Below are 26,920 nucleotides of genomic sequence, written 5' to 3' on the forward strand. Positions count from 1 at the left end.
CTGGAAACAAAGCGAAGCATTGAATTGCAATCTCTCTCTCGTGACATGACATCATGGTATTTAAGTTGTAAATTAATTCTTGTCACGCGACACAGACAACAATCGTGTCTTTAATTCTCGAGTTCGAAATTCTCGCGAAAAATACAAATTATATAAATTTAACATTTTATTTTAATCTTAGATTTATAGGTTATAATTAAATAATTACGAACGAAAGAAAGAATGTATTTTATTAAAAATTATGGAGAAAACCGATTTAAACGGTTTTTAAATAGATTCCTTTCAATTTAGTTACAAAGCTCGCCAATTTACATAGTAATGTATCGATTTGCATAATTCACACTGTTGTATAACACTAGAGTGTGGTGTATGTGCATCACCTATGCGTTATATATTGACGATATATTTTCGAGGTAAAAATTTGTCAGAAATTTCCCAGAAATAATCCAGGATGTAGCATCCTAACTGCACCATTAATATACAAACCGATTTCGCAAGAAAGCGTGGTCCAAACGTGGCCGATGGCCGTGGACCAAAATAAATTTGTTTCGAGAGCACTCGCCGGCCGCATGGTTTTCTCTTCTTTCTTTTATATTTTTCTTTCCTCTTAAACAATTCCAGATTCATTGTTTGTTTATCATTCATTCTTAGACTTTATTATATTTTCTTAGGTTTTATTCCTATTTTTTAACTACTATTGTATAAATCAGTGATCGATATATAATATTTAAAGACGAAACAAATGTCAGTCTAGGTTTCATTTCTATAGCTATGTTTATAAACGCATGTCTGAATGCGCATAAACATTCGCAGTCTAGTAATTAAATATAGGTATTTTGTTTACCATTTAATGATCTAGAATCTAAGAAGATCAATCGGTAAGTCATTTACAATAATAAAACGCCATTGAACTAGTGCGACATCTACATTATCCCGATTTATGAAACAACTTTCTTATAACTCAAAAGCATCTCTCCTTATGCATTTCAAAATAATTAAATTCCGTGTTAGAAGGAATGTTAAAACCCTCAAAGCATGGTTTCAAGCGCTAGGAATGGAAAATTACAAAAATAATATTTGACTATTGTTTCCTAGACACCATAATATCGCTAACATTATATGTTTCTTAAATAGCTTTCTTTGTAAGCTTCCAAATAGCTTTCTTGCTTTTGTCTCGTGAAGAACTTGTCTGATTGAACTTCTGAAATGCATGTGCGATACGTTATCATATTTTGTAAACGGCTTCTCCTGCAAATACAACTTGCATAGTGCTGCTACCAGCGTGTACTAAGGTAGAATTTCAAACTAAGAAATAACGAACTGTTCGTGCATCGACAAATTCTTCATACAACGAGCTCATCCAAGCGTTACCTTGGAGGCTGCCCAAGCGTTAGGTTACACTGTTACACCAATTTTCATGAGCAATCTCGCGTGAGACACGCGAGTTCTTTGCCATTTACGAACTATGATGGATACGTACAATGACACTAAAAAGTATGTGTACGTATTGGGTTGTAACATAAGTAAGTTCGGATAAACTCAATATATTTATTGACCGAACTTATTTATGTTACAATCCAATACTATTAACGAACACGTGCATTTATATAAGAAATAGAGAGATAAAGATTAAAAATATGGAAAAAGCTGAAAATAAAAGAAGTTGAATCCTATAATCATTGAGAGTTCGGGAAAACAAGGAGAAAAGCAAGCAATCATCGATCTTCGGTATAAACGTGGCTGACGTTATGAGCCACGTTAAGAGCAAACAATTTATTATGCAAACTGTGGCTAGGTCTCGATTACGCGATATATCGAGAACGATTAGCAAGCCGAAAATACGTCGGATGACCCGATCGATCAGAGAACAATTTGTATCAATGAAAAGAAGATTATCTTGACGGGTGGTTATCTCGACGACCATAAGAGGTCTTCTCAGATGCGACAGGAGAATCTCGCTAGCGTAGTTGCTGACACAGATCGGCACAAAGCGGCGGGGCTTCCTTTATCCAATTACCAGACAAGCTTTCTTTTTATTATCCGGCCGGCCCTTTCTCATACTGTAAAATATGTACGACTGACACTTGATACACATTGACTGCAATCTGTACAAGACGACGAATAGCAACGCGACATTGAAACTGGACTATCTTAATGAATTCTCATCCCTTAACTACAAATCTTTTTTTCAATTTTATGGATGAAGACTTGGAAGAATGTAAATTTAGCAAGAATGCATATTAAAATGTAGTTCTAGGATTTGCTTTACTTTCCTAATTTTCTATTTTGAATTATTTAAACGGAATAAAAGATGAATGACCATAGAAAACAATTGCATAGTTGAAGAGACGTGTTCCAGCTTTCTAATAGATCGATTAAATTTCTCATATCGTGTTATATTTTTAGATGTAATGGAAAATGAATGGTCATAAAAGAATTACAGCAAATGCAGAAATGTGCCTAGATAACCGAGTTAGTTAATGTATGTACATCGAATATACATTAGCAAACAGATATATATTTAATTGTAAAGTAATGGTTTAACGGATCGCGAGAAAACTAACTTCCTGTCGTCTTTACTTCAGGACTTAATCATTCTTAATAAGAGGATACTTGGATCGGATATAAATAACCTGTTTCCCGTCATCACATGTGACCATATCAGTCATATAACGTCATTTCAGTCAGTCATATCAGTCATCTGCTGAATAAATGTTTAAAAAAAGAAGAGAATGATAAGATTATTAATTCTCTATTATTCCTGATATATCTAGTATTTTCTAACTTAATTTTTTCGACGAATAATGGCAATAAATCTCATTTAACTTTTCAATATTCGCATTCATTGAATCTCCTCTTGTTTCAGCTATAAATACCACCACCGAGAATAATCGCGAAATTTTCACAAGGTCTTCAAGCGCTCGTGCACGCTACATCTGTCGCGATTCTCCATCTTCTTTGTTGACACTCGCTCCGTCCACTACCAATTGATCATCGTCAATTCGAAATATGAAAGCACGCGTGATCATCAAAAGAAGCACGGTTTTGCATCGTGACGCTGCTCGATTGAGTGCACGTGGAAAATTAGATTGAATATCCCTGAGAAAGACCCTATGAACCGCCTCATCGAGTTGTAATTAAATGGTAACGGGTATTTCGTAAGCTGTGCTCCCGGACCAAGGGCGCTCGCATGATCGACGATCGTGAGAAAAGGCGCAGCGGAGAAATCGTTTCCGTCCGTTTTTCCAACGCGCTTCACGGCCAAGAATTAATGAGACCCTCTGCACGCGCGGATCTCGTGTCTGTGAATGGAATCTTCGTTGTGAAGTCAACGATGGATGATATTCTTTTTTCAACTATCGGATTTCTGCTATCTACAGGGATATTTTCTCAGTGTGAGTGGAATGGGAATGATGTCGCGTAACTTTCCAGTAGAAATGTTCGAAATTATTGCAATATGATGATTATTTCAGAGCTACCACCTCGACATTTTTAAGGATTTGAAAGATTTTTTAATTTCATGATTGCAATCTTTTACACGTAGTTTATGATTCGACTATGGATTTTTAAATTTGCAAAGACCTAACGTACCGAAAGTACGTGAAACTTCCAACGCAAAATTTTTTATTACAGTATTTAGAAGGTGAATCAAATTTATGCCTAAGTCCCATTTTTTTTTTCGTTACTTCCATAAAAATACGAATTTACATAAAAATCCGCAGCCTAGTTATAACTTTGATATATACAGGGTGGTTGGTAACTAGTGGTACAAGCGGAAAGGGGGTGATTCTACGCGAAAAAAGAAGTCGAAAATATAGAATAAAAATTTTTCGTTTGAGGCTTTGTTTTCGAGAAAATCGACTTTGAATTTTCGCTCGGTACGCGTGCACTTCATCACGTCTCGTTATAACGGATCTCACTGTAGATCGTTTTCTCGATAGACAAATTTAAAAAACAAAATAAAAAAAAAATTTTTATTCTATATTTTCGACTTCTTTTTTCGCGTAGAATCACCCCCTTTCCGCTTGTACCAGCAGTTACCAACCACCCTGTATATACATATATTTTATTGCAATCGTTGATTAAAGTTTCTTACACCAAGGAATTAAGAAGGATTCTGCAGAACCAATCAGGAGTTTAAATCAATTTGTGAAGATATACGTCGGAGATTGTTAAAGCAACTCTCACTTGATGAACTTCTGATCGCTCACGAATGTGCCTTGCGCGTGCAATCATTCATCATTCCAGATATACACAGCAATTACTTTTTGGAACGGAACGAAGGCAAGGTGTTTCATAAGTGTATTTTAAGGACTGCATGGAATTCAAAGAATAATCTCCCTCGTTTCATTCTTTTTTTTTTTTTTAAATTGCAGAGTTTCAGTAGCAACTACTGTAGACATGTTATTACGTAAATCTTCTGCGATGCAAACAACCAGGCATTAATTATTGATGAATAGGAATTTAATGAAAACCATGTTTATGACGATTAGAGATCTCCTATGAATGACAATAAATACAGACCTATTAATTCTGTTATGAAAGTTGATTCGATGAAATTGAAGACATACATATAATTAAAAAGTTATATAACACGTATTGTATGAAAGTATGCACTGTATACCAAAAATTATATTATGAACTAGATTGTACATTGTACAGTATACAATATACTGCTCTAAAGGCATATATATATGTATTATATACCAAACTAAATACATAGGAAGTAATATTTATTTTTATGAAAATAATGAAGAGATTCTTAATGTTTAGAATCAAGTGTTTTGCGCGTTAAAACATTGAAACTATACAGATACTTTCACCCTAGCGTTCATTTATGGAGCAGCAGTGTGAAAAGAGACGGGAGCTACATTTTCATACGTGCCATGTGTCGACCATAATTAAATCCTAATTGCTGGAGCCAGACTTAATTTGATTTGACGCTAAAAAAAAAAAAAGAAAAAAAGAAAACCTGGATAGTGTCGATAACCGTACGTGTAAGGTCTTTGATCTTGGTTGACATAGTTTCCATTGAAATGTCGTGGAATGCGTCACGCGTGTCTGCCGACACTTTTACAGATTAAAATAAGAATTGTTGAGGCCAAACACCATGAATAAATGCACATAAATTTTCCTTCGTTTAAAAGTATCGTATATGTACACTTTAATATCTATCAATTGATTTTGCAACTTAATACAATATGATTTTAATTAATGTGTGCTAATGGACGTTATAGCAAGCTTGTAACTAATGTGGCGGAACACCTATAACATAATTTATAAGCAAGTGTAATGATTAAAATACAAGGAACATTTTATTTTTGTTTACATTATTCCTTATTTGTAATTGATCTGGTTTATAATACGAAGGAAATCACATTTGCTATTGCAAATAGATTTGCTATGCAAATGGCAGCGGTCGAGGACAGAAATATTTCAGAGGAATCCATCTAAAAATGTATGGCACTCAATGGGTCTAATTATATGCAGACAGCTTGTCTCTCCCAAACGTTACACGAATATCCAAGCTTTCACTTGTGTTATTTAAATACCAGGATCATACTTTTCCAAGTTGCTAAATCTGTTGACTCGCGATTTTTTCCATTATTACCAAAACGATTATATCACATTCTTTGAATTAATTACTTAGAAATTAGCGAGTTGCTTGCTGGTCAATGTTTTCTGCTAGTCGGCTAAAAATACTGCAATCTCTGTAAACATGTTAGAAAATCCCTACATATACCGTATGTGCAATAGCAAATGTGCTATTGTGAAATGTGTATCAGCCAAACTTTATCAAAACAAATTTATGTAAACAAATATACTGAATGTGCATCATAAAACAAAATAAGATGCAAATGTTTTTCATTTGGTGATTTATTTCTAATCTGGTACTCCTAGTTCCAATAAAAGTGTGCAAGTATCAGATAAATTTAGTTTAAATGTTGCATACAAGAAGAAAGAATACTTCAGTTCCTGCTTCTGGGTAAAAGCATACAGTGCTGGCTATAAGTACCAGAACTCTTGCAGAACTCTTGCTTTCCATTATTTTTGTTTTCTAAATATTTTATTATAATAAGATAATAAAATCGCAATAATATAAATACAATCTACGTTATAATGTAAAATACTAAATATGGTATTTGTCAAAGTAGATACAACGAGTAGGTATCCTGATATTTATAGCTAATAGTACGATGCAAATGTTTTATAATAAGACACCTAGCAAGACACCTCTTATAAGATAACTATGAAAAGATAGTAGCGTAAGAATGCATAGCGTACCTCGTGCACGTACGCATACACTGTGAAACAGCAATAAAAGGGGAAGGGAAAGAATGCAACGTATCTGTCTACGTGACCAAATTAACATTAAGCCCGAAACAAGCAGTCATGTCGACGGAACAGGTAACATAATACCTACGAGCGAGCAGTGAACAAACGTTACGTCTTATTATCGACACTTTGTTGCAGAAAGTACTGTAATCACTCTAACACGATTACGCGTTAATAAGCACGTTTTTTGCGGCAACCACCGGATCCATAGACGGAAAAACTGGTTTGAAACTGTGTTGTGGATATTCATTGAGACACTCGGTTTCTTCTCGTCCTACTATCGCCTTCTCCTGCCGTTGTCATCGAGAATTCAAAGAATCGTGAAAGCAGAGATACTGGTACGTGATCGAAATGCCATAACTTTGGCACGAGACTCCTGGATACCGGCAAAATTCGTGACGGAACTCGGATACAAGTCGATCGAGCGTCTCCTCTAGGTTATCGCACATTTACTAAATTCTGGTTCTTACTGGAATTATGTGGAGAAATCCGGCCGGATGTTTTCAACCAGCATGTTTCATCAATATTTAGATTTGAAAGTGACATTTTACATAAAGATTAGACCTTTCAGGCAATTGCATTCTAATAATCTATTTATTAAGTAAACGATAGATGTTTTTATTTTTGGGGTTAGGTTGAGGTTAGGTTCTTATTTTTGGTAAAACTGGTGATAAATTCTAGTCCATTACGTATTTTGTAAAAAAAATTATTAAGGAAAATGTATTTCTATTATTAATTATAAGACTGCGGACTTTTTTTAGCATTTATGGGAAATTCTAAGGTGCAAAAATGCACAGAATGCATATAATGTACAAAAATATGCATCTGAAATATGGCACTGAATACTGAGTAGCTAAAACAATTTTCTATCTGCGTTCCATTTTTTAATTATATGGACAGAGTAATTGAGGATTTTTCCAGAAAATTCCATAGAAATGGAGAGTTAAGTAAATTGCATTAAAAATGTTAGTTATAGTTTTTAATGTTAACTAAGTTTTATTACAAGTTTATTGTTTTTATGTTTAGAAAATAAATGGAAATCCATAATAATTAAATTATTGGATTAGAAAATACAGACGTTTACTATAGATCTATAAGCTCGATTTTCAAATTGTAGCTCCTTTTAACAACAGAAATACATTCATCCTTTTCTAAAGTAGAAGTTTTCTTTAGAGCCCTACAAACGTTCGATCCTGGAAAAGTTAAATAAAGAATAATGAATCTTTTATGTAGACAGAATTTTACAGAAAAATCTGGTGTATGCCAATAACTCTGTTTGTCATTGTACCTGACATGAAGATACCTCTAGTAACTTTTGCGAGCACAATTTGCAGAATGCAGGCTGTAGAATGTTGAGTGTAGAATGCAAAACGTGGAACGTGGAATGTGAAAGATGAAATGACAAGATACGGACTGCAGAAACATTAAGGCTGTTGGAAAATTCATGTGGTCACGTAAAATGCATTTCTTATTCGACACTATAAAACTAATTTCGACTGTTTCTTTTTTAATGAAAAGATTACTTAGCTGTATAAATATAAAATAAAATGTTAATATGTACATAGCAACCTTCGCGTGAGCAGCCAAAGTAAATAACATTTATTTTCTTGTTAACGATGCAATCTCAGAATTTTCTACTGGTCATCTGTTTCTTGGTTTGTAAATTCGAGAGTAAAGTTCCCACGGCACGAAACTAAAAAGTTGCAAAGAATTGAAGAAGAAAATAGAAATAAATCTTCTAAACTTATCGTTTACCTATATTGCTGGTCTGTAATATTTTTTAATTTTTTCATAACCTATCTTTCGCTCTATATTTTTATTACGGTTAGGTATTTTATGTCTGATCTTAATATTTTTATTTCGATTTAAATTATAAAAACGAGTATCTAAAATTTTGTTTGAATAATAAGAAAAATATATTGCTAGAGAAGTTGAAATAATTGCTCTGTAAGACGATTAAGGAAGTGTTTTACAACATACCGTTAATTAATTGCAAATTTAATCCTCTCTCTAATCGACAAATAATTTTGGCGCTAATGTTCATACAAACACTCCGATGTCATTTAAATTTAAATGAATCGTGGAATTCCTAACTGTTGTCAAGAACTTGTCCCATTTCTATTTTCTAACCTTCCATAAATTACAAACCACGAGGTTTCTTAGATTATTAGTAAATACCTGTGGAAAACATTATTGTGGTAGATCAACTGCCTAGTATAATTACCATATAGATTCAAAATAAAAAACTTTACTACATTCTACACTAATATCCCGTCCTTTTCCCGGCAAATGCTGAATTAAAAAAAACTAATTTCTTACGCAAATGAATATCTTAAACTATTCAAATAGAATGGAACGCATAAAGATCACATTAATAAAATAGAAATTAGCATTGTCGTAAGTTCTAGAATAGAAAAAGGGTTTAAAATGGATAAATTGCACAAAACGTCCGCTAGGGGCGACAGTGGTAGTGAGCGGTTCCGATCAAGAAATAATTACGTCAAACTCCATTCAGACGCGTTTAGTACTTTACGTAACTTTCACTACCGCGTACAAAGCAGACGCGAGAATGCAGCGATATTCTTAAACGTTTAAGAACCATCCAATCTGCGTCATATGTAAGAAATAATACGACAGAAGTAAAAAGCATCTGCGTTAAGAAAACCGATATTTTTTACGGAATAATTGGAACACGGTCATTCGACGAACCGAACGTTGGCAGAGAGCTGGGATTCTTGCTCGTTTGTTCGTTGTTGTAAATTTAGATCCACGGTACGCCTGGTTCCACGAACGTACGCCTTACCAACGACGACAGATGGAAACGAGAAGAAAGGAAAACAGCCTCCAGGCTAGCGAATATCCTCTGTCGCGCACGCGATTAGTCGCAAAAGATGAATAATCTCCTGATAAGCCGATAAGAATAAATAACGGACATGAGATTAAGACTACTGCTATAGAACTAGATATATTCGTGGCGAAATATCAATAGTGACCGACGTCGTGATAATGTTTGTTCGAATTTCCGAATAGGAAAAAACACATTTTCTCTTCCGGTATAAATTATCCCCACCTTTGTGTGCTACTATCATGGTCCAGATAATGAAGAATCGTGCCAGGAATTTCAAGGTAGTAATTTGACTATGACATACATCTCGATCTATCTGTGTAAGATCTGGTGAAATACGACATAATGATTTCATTTATTTATTTATTTAGGGAAACGTTTAAATTAATTTTTAAATTGAAAACAGACATGATTTTCTGTTTATTAATCTGACTATGAAACACATTTCACTGTGTTTGTTAAGGATCTGAGAAAAATTAACTAACACTAAATTAAAGATTTTTGTTAGTGATTAATATATCAAATTTGAATAATAATGATATGAAAATTATACTCATTTTATAGGGTTAATCAAAAGATTAACGTGGTACATGGGAAGATCGGACTGGCAGGTTTGTTGAGAAATAGGGCGAATGATGGTCCAAATGTCATACGAGAAATGATAGACACCGTTTTAGAAAGCAAGAAGGAAGAGCAAGGAGAAGAAATGAACTACAGAAACTGCGGAGAAAACGGGAAAATTAGACACGTAATGTCTCATTTTGTCTTTGTCCATACGCCATTTGAGATAATCTCTTGTGGAATTTAAAATGAATCGATGTAATATTTACATCGAGACATTATATACAAAAATTTAATGATATATGAATTTAGCAACTTAAAAATGAATTTATATGCATCGAGTAATAGATAATAATTAAGGAATAAATTATTATTACCGACAGTTCTTCCTCAATTTAATGGAAGATACAATACAATCATCAACATGATAAGTACATAGCAAATTATTTCAATCTATTCCCCATTCACAATAAGATAAACAAAGAATAACTTCATAATTCCCATAGTACATATCTTTATACAAGATCATTCAATTATCTCCTACAACAACAAACTTCCTAGAACTCTTTATTATCTAGCACTAAATGCGCATTTGTTTTTAGTAAATTTCAAATGAGAATTAATAAACATTGAATATTTCATTTCCATAATTATCTGTTAGAGTACACAGATACATAGATATGCATGCATACATACATACATGCACATATATATGTCGAAGAATGAAAGACAGCGGGATTTCCCGTCCGGAATGTTGGGACAAACCGTAATACACTAGTCCAGACTTTTACTATAGCCGCCCTTAAGTAATAAAAATAAGAAATAGTCTTAATGTTCCAATCTGACTTTATGACGATGGGGTTGGGCTCGAACTGACATGGCAGGTCATCGGACATAGCCACGGTCACGGGAGGGACATGTACCTGACAGAGGTATGAAATGATTATATGGCTCTCCTTAAAACAAAGATTAACCCGAGAAGCGGGGACAGGAGTGTATAAGGGCAGCCTCTTTTGGATTGACAGAGTTAGAGTGAGAGTTAGAGCTAGTCAGTTAGTTAGTGAGTCGTTGGACAAATTGCCGATTGAGTCATCGGGAAGTTACTCGAATCGAGTAGCACGTTGATACGAATCCTCCCGTGGACCGTGGATTCGTTATCGAACCTGACTTCGTTGTCACCATCATCTCGACCATCCTATTACCATTCCTCATAGTCTCTTGTAACGTCCACATTCGTACTGATAAATATTGGCTACGTTCGCGACGATAAAGTAAGACGGTAAAGGTTCGTCGAACGCCCCAAACTGCCAACCTGCCTCCGACATATATATCAATGAAGAAGAATGTTAAAATATAACGCCTAGAAAATTTTGTCAGATCTTGATCTGCGCTTTCTATATTTTTGCTAGACCCAAAATATCCCTATACAATTGAAGGAAGAAAGAAGAAATGACTTAGTACGAGCGTAGCGACCAAATAGCACGCATCACATTGATTCATGCTATCAATTTTAGGTTTGTTTTTTACTTTCATATAGAGTTTATTTAATCTACAGCGTGTTTAAAAGTATATAAAGATATTTATTATGCACTGTAGTTTGTTCTGCGTCGTATATTTTGTATTGCACATTTTATTTCATATAGTATACTATTATTGCTGTGATATTGCATTATTAATAGATTGGTTAGCATATTTTCGCATGTATTAGAAATTTAAATTAAGTACAGGTACAGAGTACATACAGCATACAAAGATATACAAAATATCAAAAGTGAGGTTACAGTATTTCAAGGATAAAGTAAATCGATATTTAAGTCCTATTCATTCATAAATCAGTCATATTCATAAATATACAATTTACTTGTACTCATAGGATATTAACATAATTTGTATAATCATCCTCGTGTTAATAAATAAACAATAATACCTAATACATACATATTCTCAACCAATAAATCTTTTAAATATTAATTAAGTTGATAAACCAGGCCACGATCTTACAATCTACACAAAGAAAGTAATATATTGGAAAAAAAGGAACGGAACAAGAAACCGATTCTTACGGCTTTGTATTAATAAAATATCAATATAATTGGTACTATCATCCCCACATTAATAAATAAGCATTAAAACCTAAAATTGTCCAAAAATCCAATAAACTTTTTAAATGTCGAATGTTTTCAACTTCATAAGTGAGTCCACGATCTTAAAATTTACACAAGTAAATTAAGAAACAGAAGCTAAGAGAATGGAACAAAAAACCAATTTTTATGACCTCGAAGTAAAAAATCAGACTGTGAATGGTTTCTTGATCTACTCACTGTAGGCTTTTTGCCAATAGCGCTTGCATCGCTGTAGGATGTAACCTTCATGTAAGGACTGGAAGCGGATATCGGCACGGTAATCATTTTTCCGCCCTTCGCTTCTCCACCTTTCTAGCATTCGACGGCCGAAAAAATCGAACGTAAGCCCAGTCACCACGTTCACCGCGGTTACTTTCCCTCAAACCGAAGATTTGGCACGTTTTCAGGGCCACTTCCGGCGACACGACTTTTCTGGGGAGAACGATGCACGGTCCCCTTCCGGGACGATGACAAAGCGATGCTATTCGAGCGAGTTTATTACGCTTCTCTAATTTCACGTTGATCTGCCAGCAGCTGGACGCGAACAAGTAATCACTGACTCTGATTTATCGTCGAAAGTTTTGTTCATTCACCTGTGACGCTTACTCGAATAAATTTTCTGTTAAATGACGAAAACACGATTTTGCATCTATAAAGATCGTCAGAAACGATTTCAGAAGTTTCTTGCGAAGTTTGGTATATGTCGCCACTGAGTAGAAAATGATTTATTTTCGACCGAACTTGTGCGTCTCCTTTCAAGGCTGTTCACAATCGTAGACTCGTTTCTCCTTCAACGAGCTATATATCACCGAATTCGATCTCGAAATTTCTTCAGCGAAGTATTTATAATTGAACTACAAATATTTGCAGTTCTTTTTTAACACTTTTACAGTACATCGAAAGACGCGGGAAATTTAAACTTTTCGCCAAGTTCAATGTTCCAATTGGAGGCCGTTGAAATAACCTTTCTATTTATTCGACGCAATTTCGACTGATTAATCAATATTAGTTCCTCGATTGTAATGTTCAAGTAATTTTTAAGTACTTTAAAATATTCTATGTGGTTTCATTTAGTGTCACTCACAGGTACTTTTAATGAGAGCTCGCGATGCGAACCGTCGCGTCTCAAGACAAGCATTGCACTGATCTAATCGTGGATTAGCGTGCGAACTTTTCTAGTAGAACGAAACGACGTTGTTTTCGAGTTGACGGAACTTCTTGCTTCGGAACTAGTAACACCTTTACCGACGGACGAGCAAACATCGACTGACGCGTAGCGCACTTCGCCGCCTAAGGCCTAAAGACCTAAACAGACGAATGGACCTCTCCATTGGTTGTCGGGCGCTTTCAGGTAACACCAGTGGATTATACTCATGAAAAACGCCGTTAAAAGCGTTTCCGTCATAATTGACTCTCAAGCATTTGTTATCAAACATTTTCTGTCGATATTAATTTATTAAGCTCATAACGTTTATTGCTTCGCATTGTTTACCCCCTATAGATGTTGTCTTCATTTTTCAGACGTCATTTGTTATCACAGGGTATATTATATATACCAGGGTATATTATAACATAGTTTACTTTATAAAGATAATCGCCATTAACTCATAAAACATATTTTGTAAATAAAATTTGAAGTTAGTAACAAGATGTCAGTCGAAAAATAATTTAATTTTACAATCTTAAATGTACTTTGTTATGAATGGATCCAATTGCAGGATGCACTTATGTAATGTTGAATCAATAACGATGATCGAAGGTTACTTCTAGATATATTTCTGTTTTCTCCGTGGCAAGTAGTAGCCAGTATGCCACACTCGGTAGTCAAGTGTGAGAGGTTTTTAATAATTCATTACTCTTACGCAGACACCATTGTAAGTTTGTTAAATCATGGATGAAATCACGATGGTTACAATTATAATATAAACCTTCATTGGGAGAAAGAATCATCCGTTAATTGCTGCCTTAAAGTCTGCGTTGAATGCGAATTCATTTTCATATAATATATTGCATTTATACATTTGATTTCACCTTGATAGATTTACGCATCTTAACTACGCATCATTACTTAAATTTATATATAATAAATACTTAAACTTAAAATCAAGCATCGGTAATTTCAAGGACATCTATGAACAAACATTTTTCCTTTTTGCGCGCAAATGTGAAATATTATTATATAAGTCCGTCGTTCCAAAATGTTTAGAAATCACTAAGTCGTAGAATGATGATTTTAAAAATTCTACTTCAACTATTTAATTTCCGAGTTTCTTGGAGCAAATTTACGTTTACATTTTTTATGAAAATAGATAAAAAATATGGTAATAACGCGTGTATCTCTCATTTTTGTCCAACTTATCTAGAATTAAGTGTCTGATAAACAACGATATTTTGGTTACGTCAAGCAATATATATAATTATAGTGCACCTTTGATTACAAACATTCCAGAGGGGCAATTCCGTACGAAAACCTCGATAAGGACGACCAGAACGTACGTGCCTCCTTCAGACACTCGTTTGGATTTTTTTAACGCACGTGCCCGAACACTTACAACATTTTACAAGCTCGTTATTCGTAAGCAACGTGATTTGCAAGTCAAACGAGGCGCATTCGATTGGCAGAGTTTTCATTGCCTCGTTTAATCGGCCATCTTGGAAAATTTAGTTCGCTTTTGTGAAGAAAATATTATAATAAATATAATTTCTTAAATAAAACTTGCGTAACCATATTAACTACTCACATTATAAGAAACAAAGAAAGACAAATTTCGATGTGCACATTGCTAATCTTTTTTTATGTGAACAGTGAAAATCGAATGCTACAAAATTTGTTTGTTGATTCATCATACGCGCTAAATCATCGGTGAAAGATGTATGTTATTTGGGATAGGTTAAAATTTATATGTTTATTATTTCTTGAAGAAATAATATGAGACGGATACTCTTCTAATAGCAGAAGATTAGTTGCCTTGTTTTCAACGATGGATTAACCTGCGACGAAATTATTTCAAGCGGATATTATTGTTTTCATTGTACCGTGCAAGTGATCGCATTTAAGTTATTGTAAACGCCACCAAAACAAGGAGGGCGCTAAAGTATTCTTAGCTAAGCATATAATCCTCTGAAATTCTTATCGCACTTTTTACTTTCATTACAAAAATGGTAAACATTGCCATATTTGAATGTCAATAGAAGTCACCGGTTTTCAAAAGGTACAAATTCTACAATAGAATTCCTTTGTACAGAACGGTTATTATTTTCCTTGTTCTACATACATACGTATATTTTACTGATTCTGAGATCATTTGCAATTCAGGTAAGGTTCTACTCTCTCGTGTCTTACATTCAAAAACACACCACCATTTAACCGATCCATAAACGTGTATACACAGTAAGACTGATGGTCTTATCTGTCATAAAGGGATAAGAATAAATTAACGGAATCCTTTATATCCTGAATTATGTCATTTATAGTCTCACTGTTGCTTTTATCCTAGATGCTTTAAAATATAAATATTGTTACTATTATTACAGCACAAGGAAACGTCAGAAAGGAAATAAGAATATGCAGGATTACAGAAAGGATCAAAACACCTGTTACTCTAATATCTTGAGGATGAAAGATGAAAATTGGCACGAACTTCGAACCTGGCAAACAATTGTTTTATGTATTTAAAAGCGTAGATTCTGCAGTGCTTGCTCTTCATGCTATTTCAGTAATATACATCTTATTGATGCATTAACGTAGGAGGCAGACGTCAGGATTCCAAGTATACACATACCCCTTCTTGTTATCATTCCAATTGAATGCGTGAACATGCGATGCATTAACATAAAATGTTGCTGATTTCTATGTATTTATATCATGTTCGTTATATTCCGTCTTTCTTCGCTATTTAACATTTGCGTTTAATCTTGACCGATCTTGACTCTTCTAGGTCACTACATTCTTTTAATAATTTTGTTTACACAATTATTTTTACATCTTGACTGATGTTCATGTGTCAGAAAATATTTCATTTGCATTAGTCATACTTCTTTTGTAGTAACATTACGTACAACGTTTTTACGTTTTTCTATTTGCAATATTTATATATACATCCTAATCAATATTTTTATTTTCTTGTAGGCTAACAAAAAAAAATATGCGCAAAATTAAAATAGATGCAATTAACATTATCTGTATGCAATTACAATTATCCAGATCACTCTATGAATCAGACATAGTCTGTTCATAAGACACAAACATTGCTTCTCTTTAACTTTGACGCTTTACCTTCTAATCGTTAAAAATTCGTGGTTCTAGTTACCAAACTAATATACGAAACTTTTCGCGTCATTTTTAAAATTAACTTTTAACTTCCATGAGCGCGAAATTTAAATTACGATTCGACCACCTTCGTGTCAAATTTAAATTAGACAAATCTCAAATGAGGAAAAAATCGCGCAAATATAAGAGGAACAAAAAAGGAAAGAAAAAGAGACGAACCATTACGTAACGAAAATTCTACGATAGAAACGTTTTACTTTAACGACATCAAGCGACCTGTTCACCGAATCGAATTTTAATTAGACGCGTTGCTAGCGGGATCGTAAATTACCGTCAAGAAATTGGTCCGCGAAATTTTTCCTTTCTTACACGCGAACGCGTTCGTTAACACGATACCATGTCAGTATGTCAAAGAGGCTTAGGAACTAATGGAACTGTTAATCCACAGAAACGGGAACTTCGTGGAAGAATGAAACCTCTGGAAAGAGAGCGACGCTAATGGCAATAGGGTTAAACCAAAATGGCCTGCAATCTTAAGTTCTCTTCAGTTACATTTAAACATGGTTTAAGCCATACTGTTAAATAGTTATATAAATCCATCGATGAAAACTGATTTTAATTACAACTTATATCCAAGCTTTACTGTTAGCTATAATCAAGTTGAAAATACTTCAATATTTTTACAAATCCCTTGATATTTTAATATTATGTTAATTTACTAAAGTTGAAAACGCTTCTTTATAAGCATTTCTTTGACATCTTCATATTAATTAATTCTTTTTTGAAATCTGCAATATTAACCTCCAACTTGAAAGTCTTTCTGTATGCTATTTGTATATTTCGACTAACAAATCTAAAGTTATAACAGAAAAGTGGCCAGCATTAAAATTTGCAATAAAAGGTTATGTACCGTAACCTCCAATTCGAAAGTCCAGTGGTATGCTATTTTCATGTTTCCACTAACAAATCTAAAACTATAACACGAACAAATCCAATACTTAGGTTTGCGATAAAAGGTTATGTACCATAACCTCCAATTCAAAAGATTGTTAGTATGTCTTACGCTAAACACAGTTCAAGAATCCGGTTCGTACCGTTTCACACGTCGCACATGTTTTGCCCGATCACACCGGTGTTAATGAAAAATAACAAATCGGTCGCGGAGAGGAACCGGTTTATGTCGTTGCGTCACCGAACATCGAGTATTTGTGTCTTTCGATGCAACAGCGATTTTCATTCCAGACAATCGCAACGGTAATTATTGCACATACCGATGTACTCGCACTCGCATCGACTCCAAGGTCTGTCCCACCCCGCCGCCGTTTCGTCACAGACATTTTTCACGGTCAAATGGTGGGGAGCTTGTTAAACGTCAATTTAACGGATCACATGAGCCGTTTCAGAGTTACCAATCGCTTTCCAATTAAATCAGCTCCTTTAGGTCATTATTTGAAACTGAGAAACGGTTGGTAGCTGAGCGTAAGGAGGATTCGAGAAAACGGGACTTTAAATTTATGCGCAGATAGATACACACGTGTAGGGAATATATGAAACGTTAATCTTGTCATAGTTAACTCATACCGTTCTTTTTTTTTTTTTTTTTTTTTTTTACTACTAAAAGACAGAAAGAAACGATGCATGACATTCTGAATTTTAGTAATTGGTATTCTATCAAATCTTATTGGATCTCTTGATTAATAAATTTCGATTTAGCCTTGTTCTAGATATATTGATACAGATATACTGATCTAATGGATACGCGCTTTTAGCCTGATTAATAAATTTGAACCGTACAAATGTCTTATTTAATAGAACCGGTATAAATGGAATGAAATGAAAAGCGAGTTTTGGTTGTGATAAGTAGTTGGTCGTGTTTTACAATACATCTATCAGAAACACGGCTTTAGCTATAATACCATTCTCGAATTGCACTGGAACTTCCGACTAATAAATATGAAGCATATAAATGTATTATTCGAAAGGAGTGGTATAAATAGAATGGAATAAAAGTCGAGATAAGTGTGGCTGTGATAGATACGAGTTTATGTAGGGTTTACCAATATGGTATAGAACAGTTTAACTGGTAGCAGCCACAGTAACAGTATCCCGAGCTCTCTGGCATTGGAATGCAGTAAGAATACCAACGTGTGCCAATGAACCATGAAAGGTCCTTTCATTTCGTTGTCCTATTGTGATTGCATAATTGCGATAATTGCATCCGACAGGATCTTGTTTCACCGAGCAATGACATAGAATCGTTATTTTCCATCTCTCTAATGGAATAAATATTTTAAGGTGTCTAACTCTTTGATAATGTAATAAAATAACGAAGAATTCAGAACAGATAATTTGGAAAATAATTATTTACTCACTGTCAACATCTTTTGCATTTTTGATATAAAAGATAAGATATACATACCTTTGAGAAAATAGATATTAATAACTGTAAGATGAAAGGGTTAAGAGAAGATGAGAAACATTAATTGGGCAATTGGATAAATACATATGTACTTGTATTCTGATAAAGTCATGTGATGTACTCTGAATAGCATATATTTGTATCCTAATATCATCCCTTTATTTTAAGCTAGAAAATATAGTATTTAACAAATCTCAGATTGACATTGAATCAGTCCAATGATTAAAGAGTTCCGTGATTCGTCTCTCTTGCTCTTAGTTACTCAAAATAGAACCTTCTGATTAACTATATTGTCAACTTCCTCTGATCTCTGTTCTTGGAAAATTATTTCGTTTGCGACCTTCTGAAGAACAGTAGTGATTTTCTGAATTGTTATACTGCTGTTTCATATGAGACAAGAAAATGCAAACAAATGATAAAATCAGAATCGAAATCTGATAATCAGGATGATGTACCTCTTAATAACTGTGGACAATTATTACATTCAAAACTTTAAAAATTCAAAAGTGCAAAAGTATTGAAAGAACCTAAGAATCGAAGAATCGAATTTTTATATTTTGTAAGACGTAGCCTACAGTTTTCATCGCATTATTAAATTAGAAAAGATAAGAACGGTATCTCATTATCAATTTCAGGTAACGCAAAATCGATGAAAGCAACGTGATTCAAACAATAAGATGTCATCGTTATTGCAGATTGCATTCTCGTCTCGAAGAGAATGCATCAGTCAAGGACACCTCGCTCCAAAGAGGTATTAATCTCAACAATCCCTTCCGCTTTAACGAGCAATAAAGTTTGAAATAATGCAATACCTTCATCTAGCTGATAAGAATCCGGACTGATAACAGCCATAAGAAAAAGGTTCCTCAGCTCTTTACGTCAGCCTTAGTAATCTAAATTTTCGCCTTAAATTCATTCGAAATTTATTCAACATGGTCGATTCTTCCTGGCTTGAATTCATTAAACTGTAAGATTAATAGCTTTGATTATGTCCAGTATTCTTAATTATCAATCTGTTACGCAAAGAGCTTAATTGCAACCTCAGAAAAATATTCTACAAGGGAAAAGCACTGTATCAAAAAAGTATAATTAGGTTAATAGAACATAATTAAATAATTTGCCTAATTACGATATTATGATAGAGTATAACGTAACTAAAATTCTAGGAAAATGCTGCCTGAATATCCCAGTAAATTTTTTTCACGTAGTTTAACCACTTTCAGGTTTTATCTAAATTTTACGAGACTACTGTAATCATCCTATTACATTCCCCCTTTTTGAACAAATAGTAAATGTACCGTGTTTTCTTGTTTCGTGTAACCGAGTCACCCCTTGCACGCTAATTAAACCCCTTCCGCCAACTTTACCGTACGTACCTATGAACGTGTTATATATCTTTTTGCAACGTGGCGCGGCGAGGAATTTACATTTCTCACAGTAGGGTTCGGTGCATTTTCTTCGGTTCATCTTATGTTCTGTTATAACCTTGTTTCAATTTAAGATAATAGAGATTTTGTTTTTTTCGTCAAAATTAAATTTGAATTCAAATTCAAAGATTTAAAAATTCGGTAATTCAAATATTTCAATATTCAAAAATTTGAATTTGCGATCAAGTATGATATCAACAGTATTGGATATACAAAGATTCGTTTCTTACGAAATTGATTTATTCCCTATTTTCGAAAATCTTGTATCTATAGCGTCTTATTCTTGTTACCTTATTATTATACAGGGTGGTTGGTAACTGGTGGTACAAACGGAAAGGGGGTGATTCTAAGCGAAAAAGGAAGTCGAAAATATAGAATAAAAATTTTTCGTTCGAGGCTTTGTTTTCGAGAAAATCGACTTTGAAGTTTCGCTCGGTACGCGTGCACTTTATCACGTCTCGTTATAACGGTCCTCACTGTAGATTTAAAAAAAAATTAAAAAAAAAAGAAAATTAAAAAAAATTTTTATTTTATATTTTCGACTTCTCTTTTCGCGTAGAATCGCCCCCTTTCCGCTTGTACCACCAGTTACAAACCACCCTGTATATTACGAACTTATCGCATTATTATAACCTTAAAAACTTTGTTGCGTTAAGAAACGATACTCATTTTATAAATCCTACAGAATTTAATCGATATTTGAGCTTAGTACAAAGAAGAAGATTAAAAATTATACTAGACGTTACTAATAATTTTCTTATTAAATCTTATTAACTTATCAACTGAGAAACGAAGTATTTCATCGAATACAATACAACCGATAAGAATAAAGAAATTGATACAAAGAACATCAATCATTTTCTGATATACCAGGTTATTCTCTTTTTCAATTATTTGAAAATATAATGACGCGAAAATAAAAAAGCAACAAAAATAATCTTAACATATTTGTTTATATGGTCTTTGATACCTATTACTGCGCTCTATTGGAATGTGACAATAGTTCGGTGAGAAGAATCGATATCGTTAACGAATCGATAAATCGGCGATAACGGGTCGAACGTTCAATAGGTTAGGCGTAGTTTTTTTTCGGTTCGTTTCCATTGTTTTCGCTACGACTGATTGTCGTTGTTTTCTCACGACGCACGGCTCTGTTTCTACGTTATTAACCCTCTTCTTTTGCCACGTCCTCGTTTGAAGCCGACCAAGTACCGTCGAGTGGCGTCTTCTAATGGCGTGTACTCGACCGCCGACAATCTTAACACGCGGAGAAGTCGTAGAGAGAAAGAGAGAGAGAGAGAGAGAGAGAGAGAGAGAGGGAGGGAGAGAAGAAAAAACGTGTTCGGTTGCCGTGCAACGCTAATGATAACGCGCCATGCGTCAGGCGTTTTATCGGCTCTTTATTAATTTCGGTTAATCTGGCATGCTCGTTATTGATAACAAGGGGGTGAAGTTTCTGGTTCCAAACGTATTTCTTCAAAGGGAATGGTGAAAACTGAAAAGAAGAGATACAGTTAATTGCTGCAGTTTTATATTTGAATTTATGTCCTCTTGAACATTGAAATTTCCGAATTTTTGGATTTTTTGATCTTCGAATTTTTAACCTTTGAATTTCCGAATTCTTGAAACGCAAGGATAGCTTTGATGTGGAATAGGTTGACGAAACATTAAACTTACAAATTGCTCCTTTATAAAAGATCTTTCTCTTATAAAGATCGTTTCTCAAGTGTGATCTTCAATTGCATAGGATGTTTCGAAATATGTATATACTATAGATAGCATCATTGTCTTGTGCAATAAATCTTAGACGATCGTTATCAAACTTTTGACTAAATGCATGTACAATAAAAAAGATTACATTGAGTTAATCTCGATTTAAGTCACGTCCTACTATTTTAAATTTAATTTAAGTGAAAATAATAGAAGATTTTACTTAGATTATTTCGAAGTATTCGAATTTAAGATAACAATAAAGAGTATTGTGACACGTAATGGGTAATTTTAACTGCCTACTCTTATTATTAACGGAGGTACTATACATTCATTGCACAGAGTGCGATAAGGGCCAAAAGTCAACGATACAATTGACCACGCGGTCGTATGTTTCCAAGAAATGTCCTTCGAGTTATGGAACAAATGTCAGCCATCGTTTGAAATTAAAATAAGGAACCTCTCTGAGATACTTTTGTTTACTGAATTCTAGTGCGTGATCATTTGATTGCTTGATATCAAAATGACCTCCACAAATTGTCACTACCGTAATCGTCATTTTATTAAGACTAATACAAAAATTCGTATTTCCAACATTAAAAATTAGAATTACCATCTAAGTGTATCTTCCACAGAAATAAATTTCAAATTCGAATATTTATATTCAACTAATTTCCTATTGGTAGAAACGTTTACTTCTACCTCATACATAACCTTAAACTTGTACAACAAAAGTAAAGTTATCAACGCGATTCATTCGATACATCTCATCCAATTACATTCTATGTATCTATTAAGAACGATCAATCTTTGCATTTCAAAGTGACTAAAATTTATTTACTATAGATACGAGTTGCTTATTTTTTCAATTTCGTCGTAATACAGTTTGGTCTATCTGCGTGACGTCAAAGCTTAGAACGACAAAGTACGAGAGAGAAGATTCTCTCTTATCTTTGTACGTTTTTTCACGTACGCTAAACATATAAATCGATTGGCCGCGTTTCAGCCGAGGAATAAATATTGTTCGATGGTTTATGTTGCACATCATTCGTCTTTCGACTACGAAATGTATCCCCGCCGAAAATAGAATCACGTATCTATACGTGCATAGGCGTGAGTGCATCGTGCGCGTTACGTCGTTACGTAATCGGTGCACGTGTACAACGAATGCCGAAACGGGGGAAATGATCGAAATCCCAGTAGTTTGCGCGTGCACCCGTTTTGGCACCTTCCCGGCAATCCAAGTACAATCATTTCTTGGATCACTGGCAGAAACGTAGGAGCTCGTTAGCACGAATTCAACACTCATACGGCCATCGAGGCTTTTTCGAGAATAATTCGTTTTCCACTAATTTTTCTTCTTTATTGTTCACAAGACTAAAATCACTGATATTCCTTGAACATTTCTCTAATATCTGTATCTGATTAATTCTGATTAACTGTTTATAACATGTTTAGATTTACGCGAATACCACAATGATACTACACATGTTCTTCAACCCAAAAGTAGTCTTTAATAGTCTTGTTACTGATGCGACTATAAATAAATAAATAAGGAGAAGAATATGTAGATAGCCATTTGTTTCTTGAGTACTGAATATTAATCGTATAGTTATACAGGGTGGTTGGTAATTGATGGTTCAAGCGGGGTGATTCTACGCGAAAAAAGAAGTCGAAAATATAGAATAAAAATTTTTCGTTCGAGGCTTTGTTTTCGAGAAAATCGACTTTGAATTTTCGCTCGGTACGCGTGCACTTTATCGCGTCTCGTTATAACGAATCTCACTGTAAATCGTTGTCTCGATGGAAAAATTAGAAAAAAAAAAAAAATGTTTATTTTATATTTTCGACTTCTTTTTTCGCGTAGAATCACCGCTTGTACCACCAGTTACCAACCACCCTGTATAATGAAATTAGGAAATTAATAAAAAGTTAGAGTTGACTAGTTTGATTTCTGAAAGGTTCGTGTATGGCAAATTCAATCTCATAGAAAAACGTAGCACACGCCAGTTCAAAACTCATCTTCTAAAATTTCATTATAAAATATCACTTTTTTCCAGAAGAAAATTACCTACGAAAACCGATTTAACCTTTCACGAGAGTACCGTCAAATATTTTTACGTGCGCCTGGAGCGCTTTTTAAAAAATATTCGCTGGACGTCACAACCAATTTCGCCATATTTTCGCCCGGTTCTCAGGAATTAATGCCAGCGGTACTTGCACACTGCTTTTATTATTTTTTTACGAGATACAGAGGCTCGTTGGGTGGTGCAATTTATCGTCGTGCTCTGTGTATTACCGGCCAACGCGTAACTTATGGCGATTAAAATATGTCACGCGAGATTACATGCTCCTGCATGCTCATCTATACTTGCCTACTCTCGTACGTGTTGCACTTGAAAATATTTTCATTTTGTCACGTTTATCTCGGCTTCCTCTCGCGATAAAAATAGGACATTCATTCCATTTCTGTGACTACATACATATATACATAGAAATACTTCTCAATGCATTGATAAGCGGTTATCCAGAAATATCAAAAAAAGAAATGTCTATTTCTCAGTCGATAAATAAACACATTAGAAGATCATTAAAGATGATCCGTACAAATGCTTAGAAATGTGATAAGTAGAGATATAAATGTTGATTTATCTCCGTAATTATGATAATACTAGCGATGTTGATATCCGTAATTTGTAAATAGTTTACTTTTTTATCGACAATTTCACAATATTAATTTTCTCTCACGTCGACTGATGTCATCATAGTATCTGTTGAAGAAATCGCTAATGCACGTAACCAGTATTCGTAAAGTTATGAATAAATACGCTCGATTAATACAATACCGTTACCACGATCTCATGACGACCGCTAAAACATATGTGGAAGTAAATATCTTTGAGGAATTCCAATGTCACGTAACTACGACATTATAATTTGCTATATATCAGCAGCTCTATGGATTAAATGCAATGTAAGGACACTGTAAAGTATCGATAACTTTGCACAACAAGCGATCAACATGGCGCTCCAATTTCGTCACGGAATTAAAGTTTTAGATCTGTATCGACATGTATCGATCTGTGTCGAGCAATTGGACAGCGTCCATCGATCTTTCAATACATTTAGCACATCGATTCTCAACCCGTGTCCCCTGGACAAGATAAAAGTCGGTGATAAATAACAATGATATCGAAACGAAATTATTTTTTTAAATCCACTTAAAATTTCTATGCTCTTTCGAAACATACAAAGTGCTCCAAACTTTTCTTATTTATAATCATTCTAACATTTCACAACGTTTAGATAGAAGAAATTGGAACGCTCTGTATACAATTCTGTCTGGATTTTTATTTACCTTATCGCCATAATATTGAACACGTTTAAGAATTTAATCTGGGTCCTATTGCGCAATTGGACTAATATTATATCTACTAGCGAAATCTTTGAAGTCAGAAGTTACAAGTTATCCGTACTAATAAATTCTCTTACATAACAGCAACAAGTTTGTTAATGAAACATACGAAGCTCTGTACAAATAAATTTTACAACTTACAAATCATTTGTAATTTATCAATTTAATAATACCATTAGTTGATAGACCTAAGATACACATATAGACAGTGTGTGCCAAACATAGAAATATAAAGATAGAGTACGCGAATCATATGTTACGAGTCATATGTGTAAGTGAATGCGATACGGGAATAGAAAGAGAACGCCATATGGAGTCCCCTTCTGTCCTTGTCTAATCAGGCATGTACGCTAACGACACTGACGCCGCTCGTTGATCGGTGTTACACATATATATTTACTGTATACGAACGTGCATGAGTTATTAGACAAGGACACAAGGGGTCTCTATGCACCATTTTCTTTCTATTTCTACATCACTTTCTTATGTTATACATACATACATATATATATATATATATATATATATATATATATATATATATATATATATATATATATATACTAACGCGGTCCCTCTTTCTCTTTCTAACAGATATTCGTTCGCAATAGATAGGAAAGAAAACAGAGACCTCGTTATTTATCTCTATCTTTCTTTCAAAGAGGTTCATTTTCTCAACAAGTCATTTGCGATCTATACTTCTTATACCTATAGTTTGTGTAGTAAAATGATATCAAAATAAAAGTTAAACGTCCGTGCATTCTGATCGGCGTTGATACAAGTTTCTCTGGCTTTTAAATTCGAAATGACCGTTATTACGACGTTCACGGTGAACGGACGTAAAGGGTCTCCAAGATGGCGGTCTTTTGCAAACGTCATTCAAACTAATCTCCTATTAATTCAATCTAGATTCCGTGGTACGCGATACTATGCGCTTAAATGTAAATCCACGAAGCTTAACAAGAAATTCATGGTCAACCAGGAGTGTCCCACTTTCCGGCAATGTTCAGCGCACATGTCGACGTGGGCGTGCAAGCATAACACCGAACATTCCTCGTAAGCGCAGCAACGCGTAGCGCGCCACTTTGCCGAACAAAGATGTAAATTCGAGAATCGTTGAACATAATATGGCGCGAAGATCCTAAGAGACTTGGTAAAATGAAACAAACGGCGAAAATAATAAGTCAATCGAGGTACTTGTTTAAAAAAAAAAAAAGCGGCGAGAATTTTCGATGGCAATTTTAAATCAACAATTTTGCGATAAACTTGTCGAGGTATATTAATTACTGTAGATAAGATATTCAATGAGGAAACTATCTATCTATACTTCCTTACATAAGAATCGACCTGAAGTAGCAATTAGGTAGATTATCTTGTTTACGCATTTTTATGTTTTAAATACTATCGTGGTGAAAACAAAAGGACCTTTACCTATCATAGATCATAAATTAATCATAATGCATATAAAAGATCTTACAGTATATACATCTTTATACTGTAGAAAGCATAAGAATAGAATTTTATAACGTATCTATTAGTATATTAGAATAAATATATCATTACTATATATTGTAATAATATAAGGTATAAATACTATGCAATTTTAATATGAAATAAAACAGAAATGTGTGAATTTTTTAGTAGTCGCCATCTTTCGGTATTTTTAGCTATTACGAGAGATCGTGTCCCTGACTGTGTCAATACATTCGGACAACACGGTGTTGGTACATTTGGTAACACGAGCATACACGTTCCTACTAATTGCCTTACGACGTTACACCTCGAAAATTGTATGGACACATCGATCCCTTATC

The 26,920-nt window shown here is 34.2% G+C and overlaps 1 protein-coding gene and 2 long non-coding RNA genes across 6 annotated transcripts in view; 2 read left to right on the forward strand and 1 right to left on the reverse strand.

Annotated features, from left to right (window-relative positions):
* LOC126865133 (TBC1 domain family member 1) overlaps positions 1–26,920 on the reverse strand; it is a 39,524-nt gene that overhangs the window by 7,715 nt on the left and 4,889 nt on the right. The window contains exon 1 of one of the 3 annotated variants that reach the window (XM_050617295.1): positions 12,064–13,166. The exons of the other annotated variants lie outside the window; for them this stretch is intronic. Within the exon in view, the coding sequence (XP_050473252.1) occupies positions 12,064–12,150 (87 nt within the window). The 5' untranslated portion in view covers positions 12,151–13,166. Of the gene's footprint in view, positions 1–12,063; positions 13,167–26,920 lie in introns of those variants that run through there. 3 annotated transcript variants of the gene reach the window in all.
* LOC126865164 (uncharacterized) lies at positions 7–11,763 on the forward strand. 2 transcript variants are annotated; one of them, XR_007689456.1, is made up of 4 exons: positions 7–3,395; positions 3,474–6,408; positions 6,475–9,462; positions 9,746–11,763. It is a non-coding gene; the product is annotated as an uncharacterized LOC126865164 (long non-coding RNA). The 2 variants fall into 2 exon arrangements; XR_007689455.1 differs by having other exon boundaries at positions 3,474–9,462.
* Positions 17,230–20,503, forward strand: LOC126865167 (uncharacterized). The gene is made up of 2 exons (XR_007689459.1): positions 17,230–19,113; positions 19,190–20,503. It is a non-coding gene; the product is annotated as an uncharacterized LOC126865167 (long non-coding RNA).

This window comes from Bombus huntii, chromosome 4 (genome assembly GCF_024542735.1).
Source record: "Bombus huntii isolate Logan2020A chromosome 4, iyBomHunt1.1, whole genome shotgun sequence".
Classification (NCBI taxonomy): Eukaryota; Metazoa; Arthropoda; class Insecta; order Hymenoptera; family Apidae; genus Bombus; species Bombus huntii.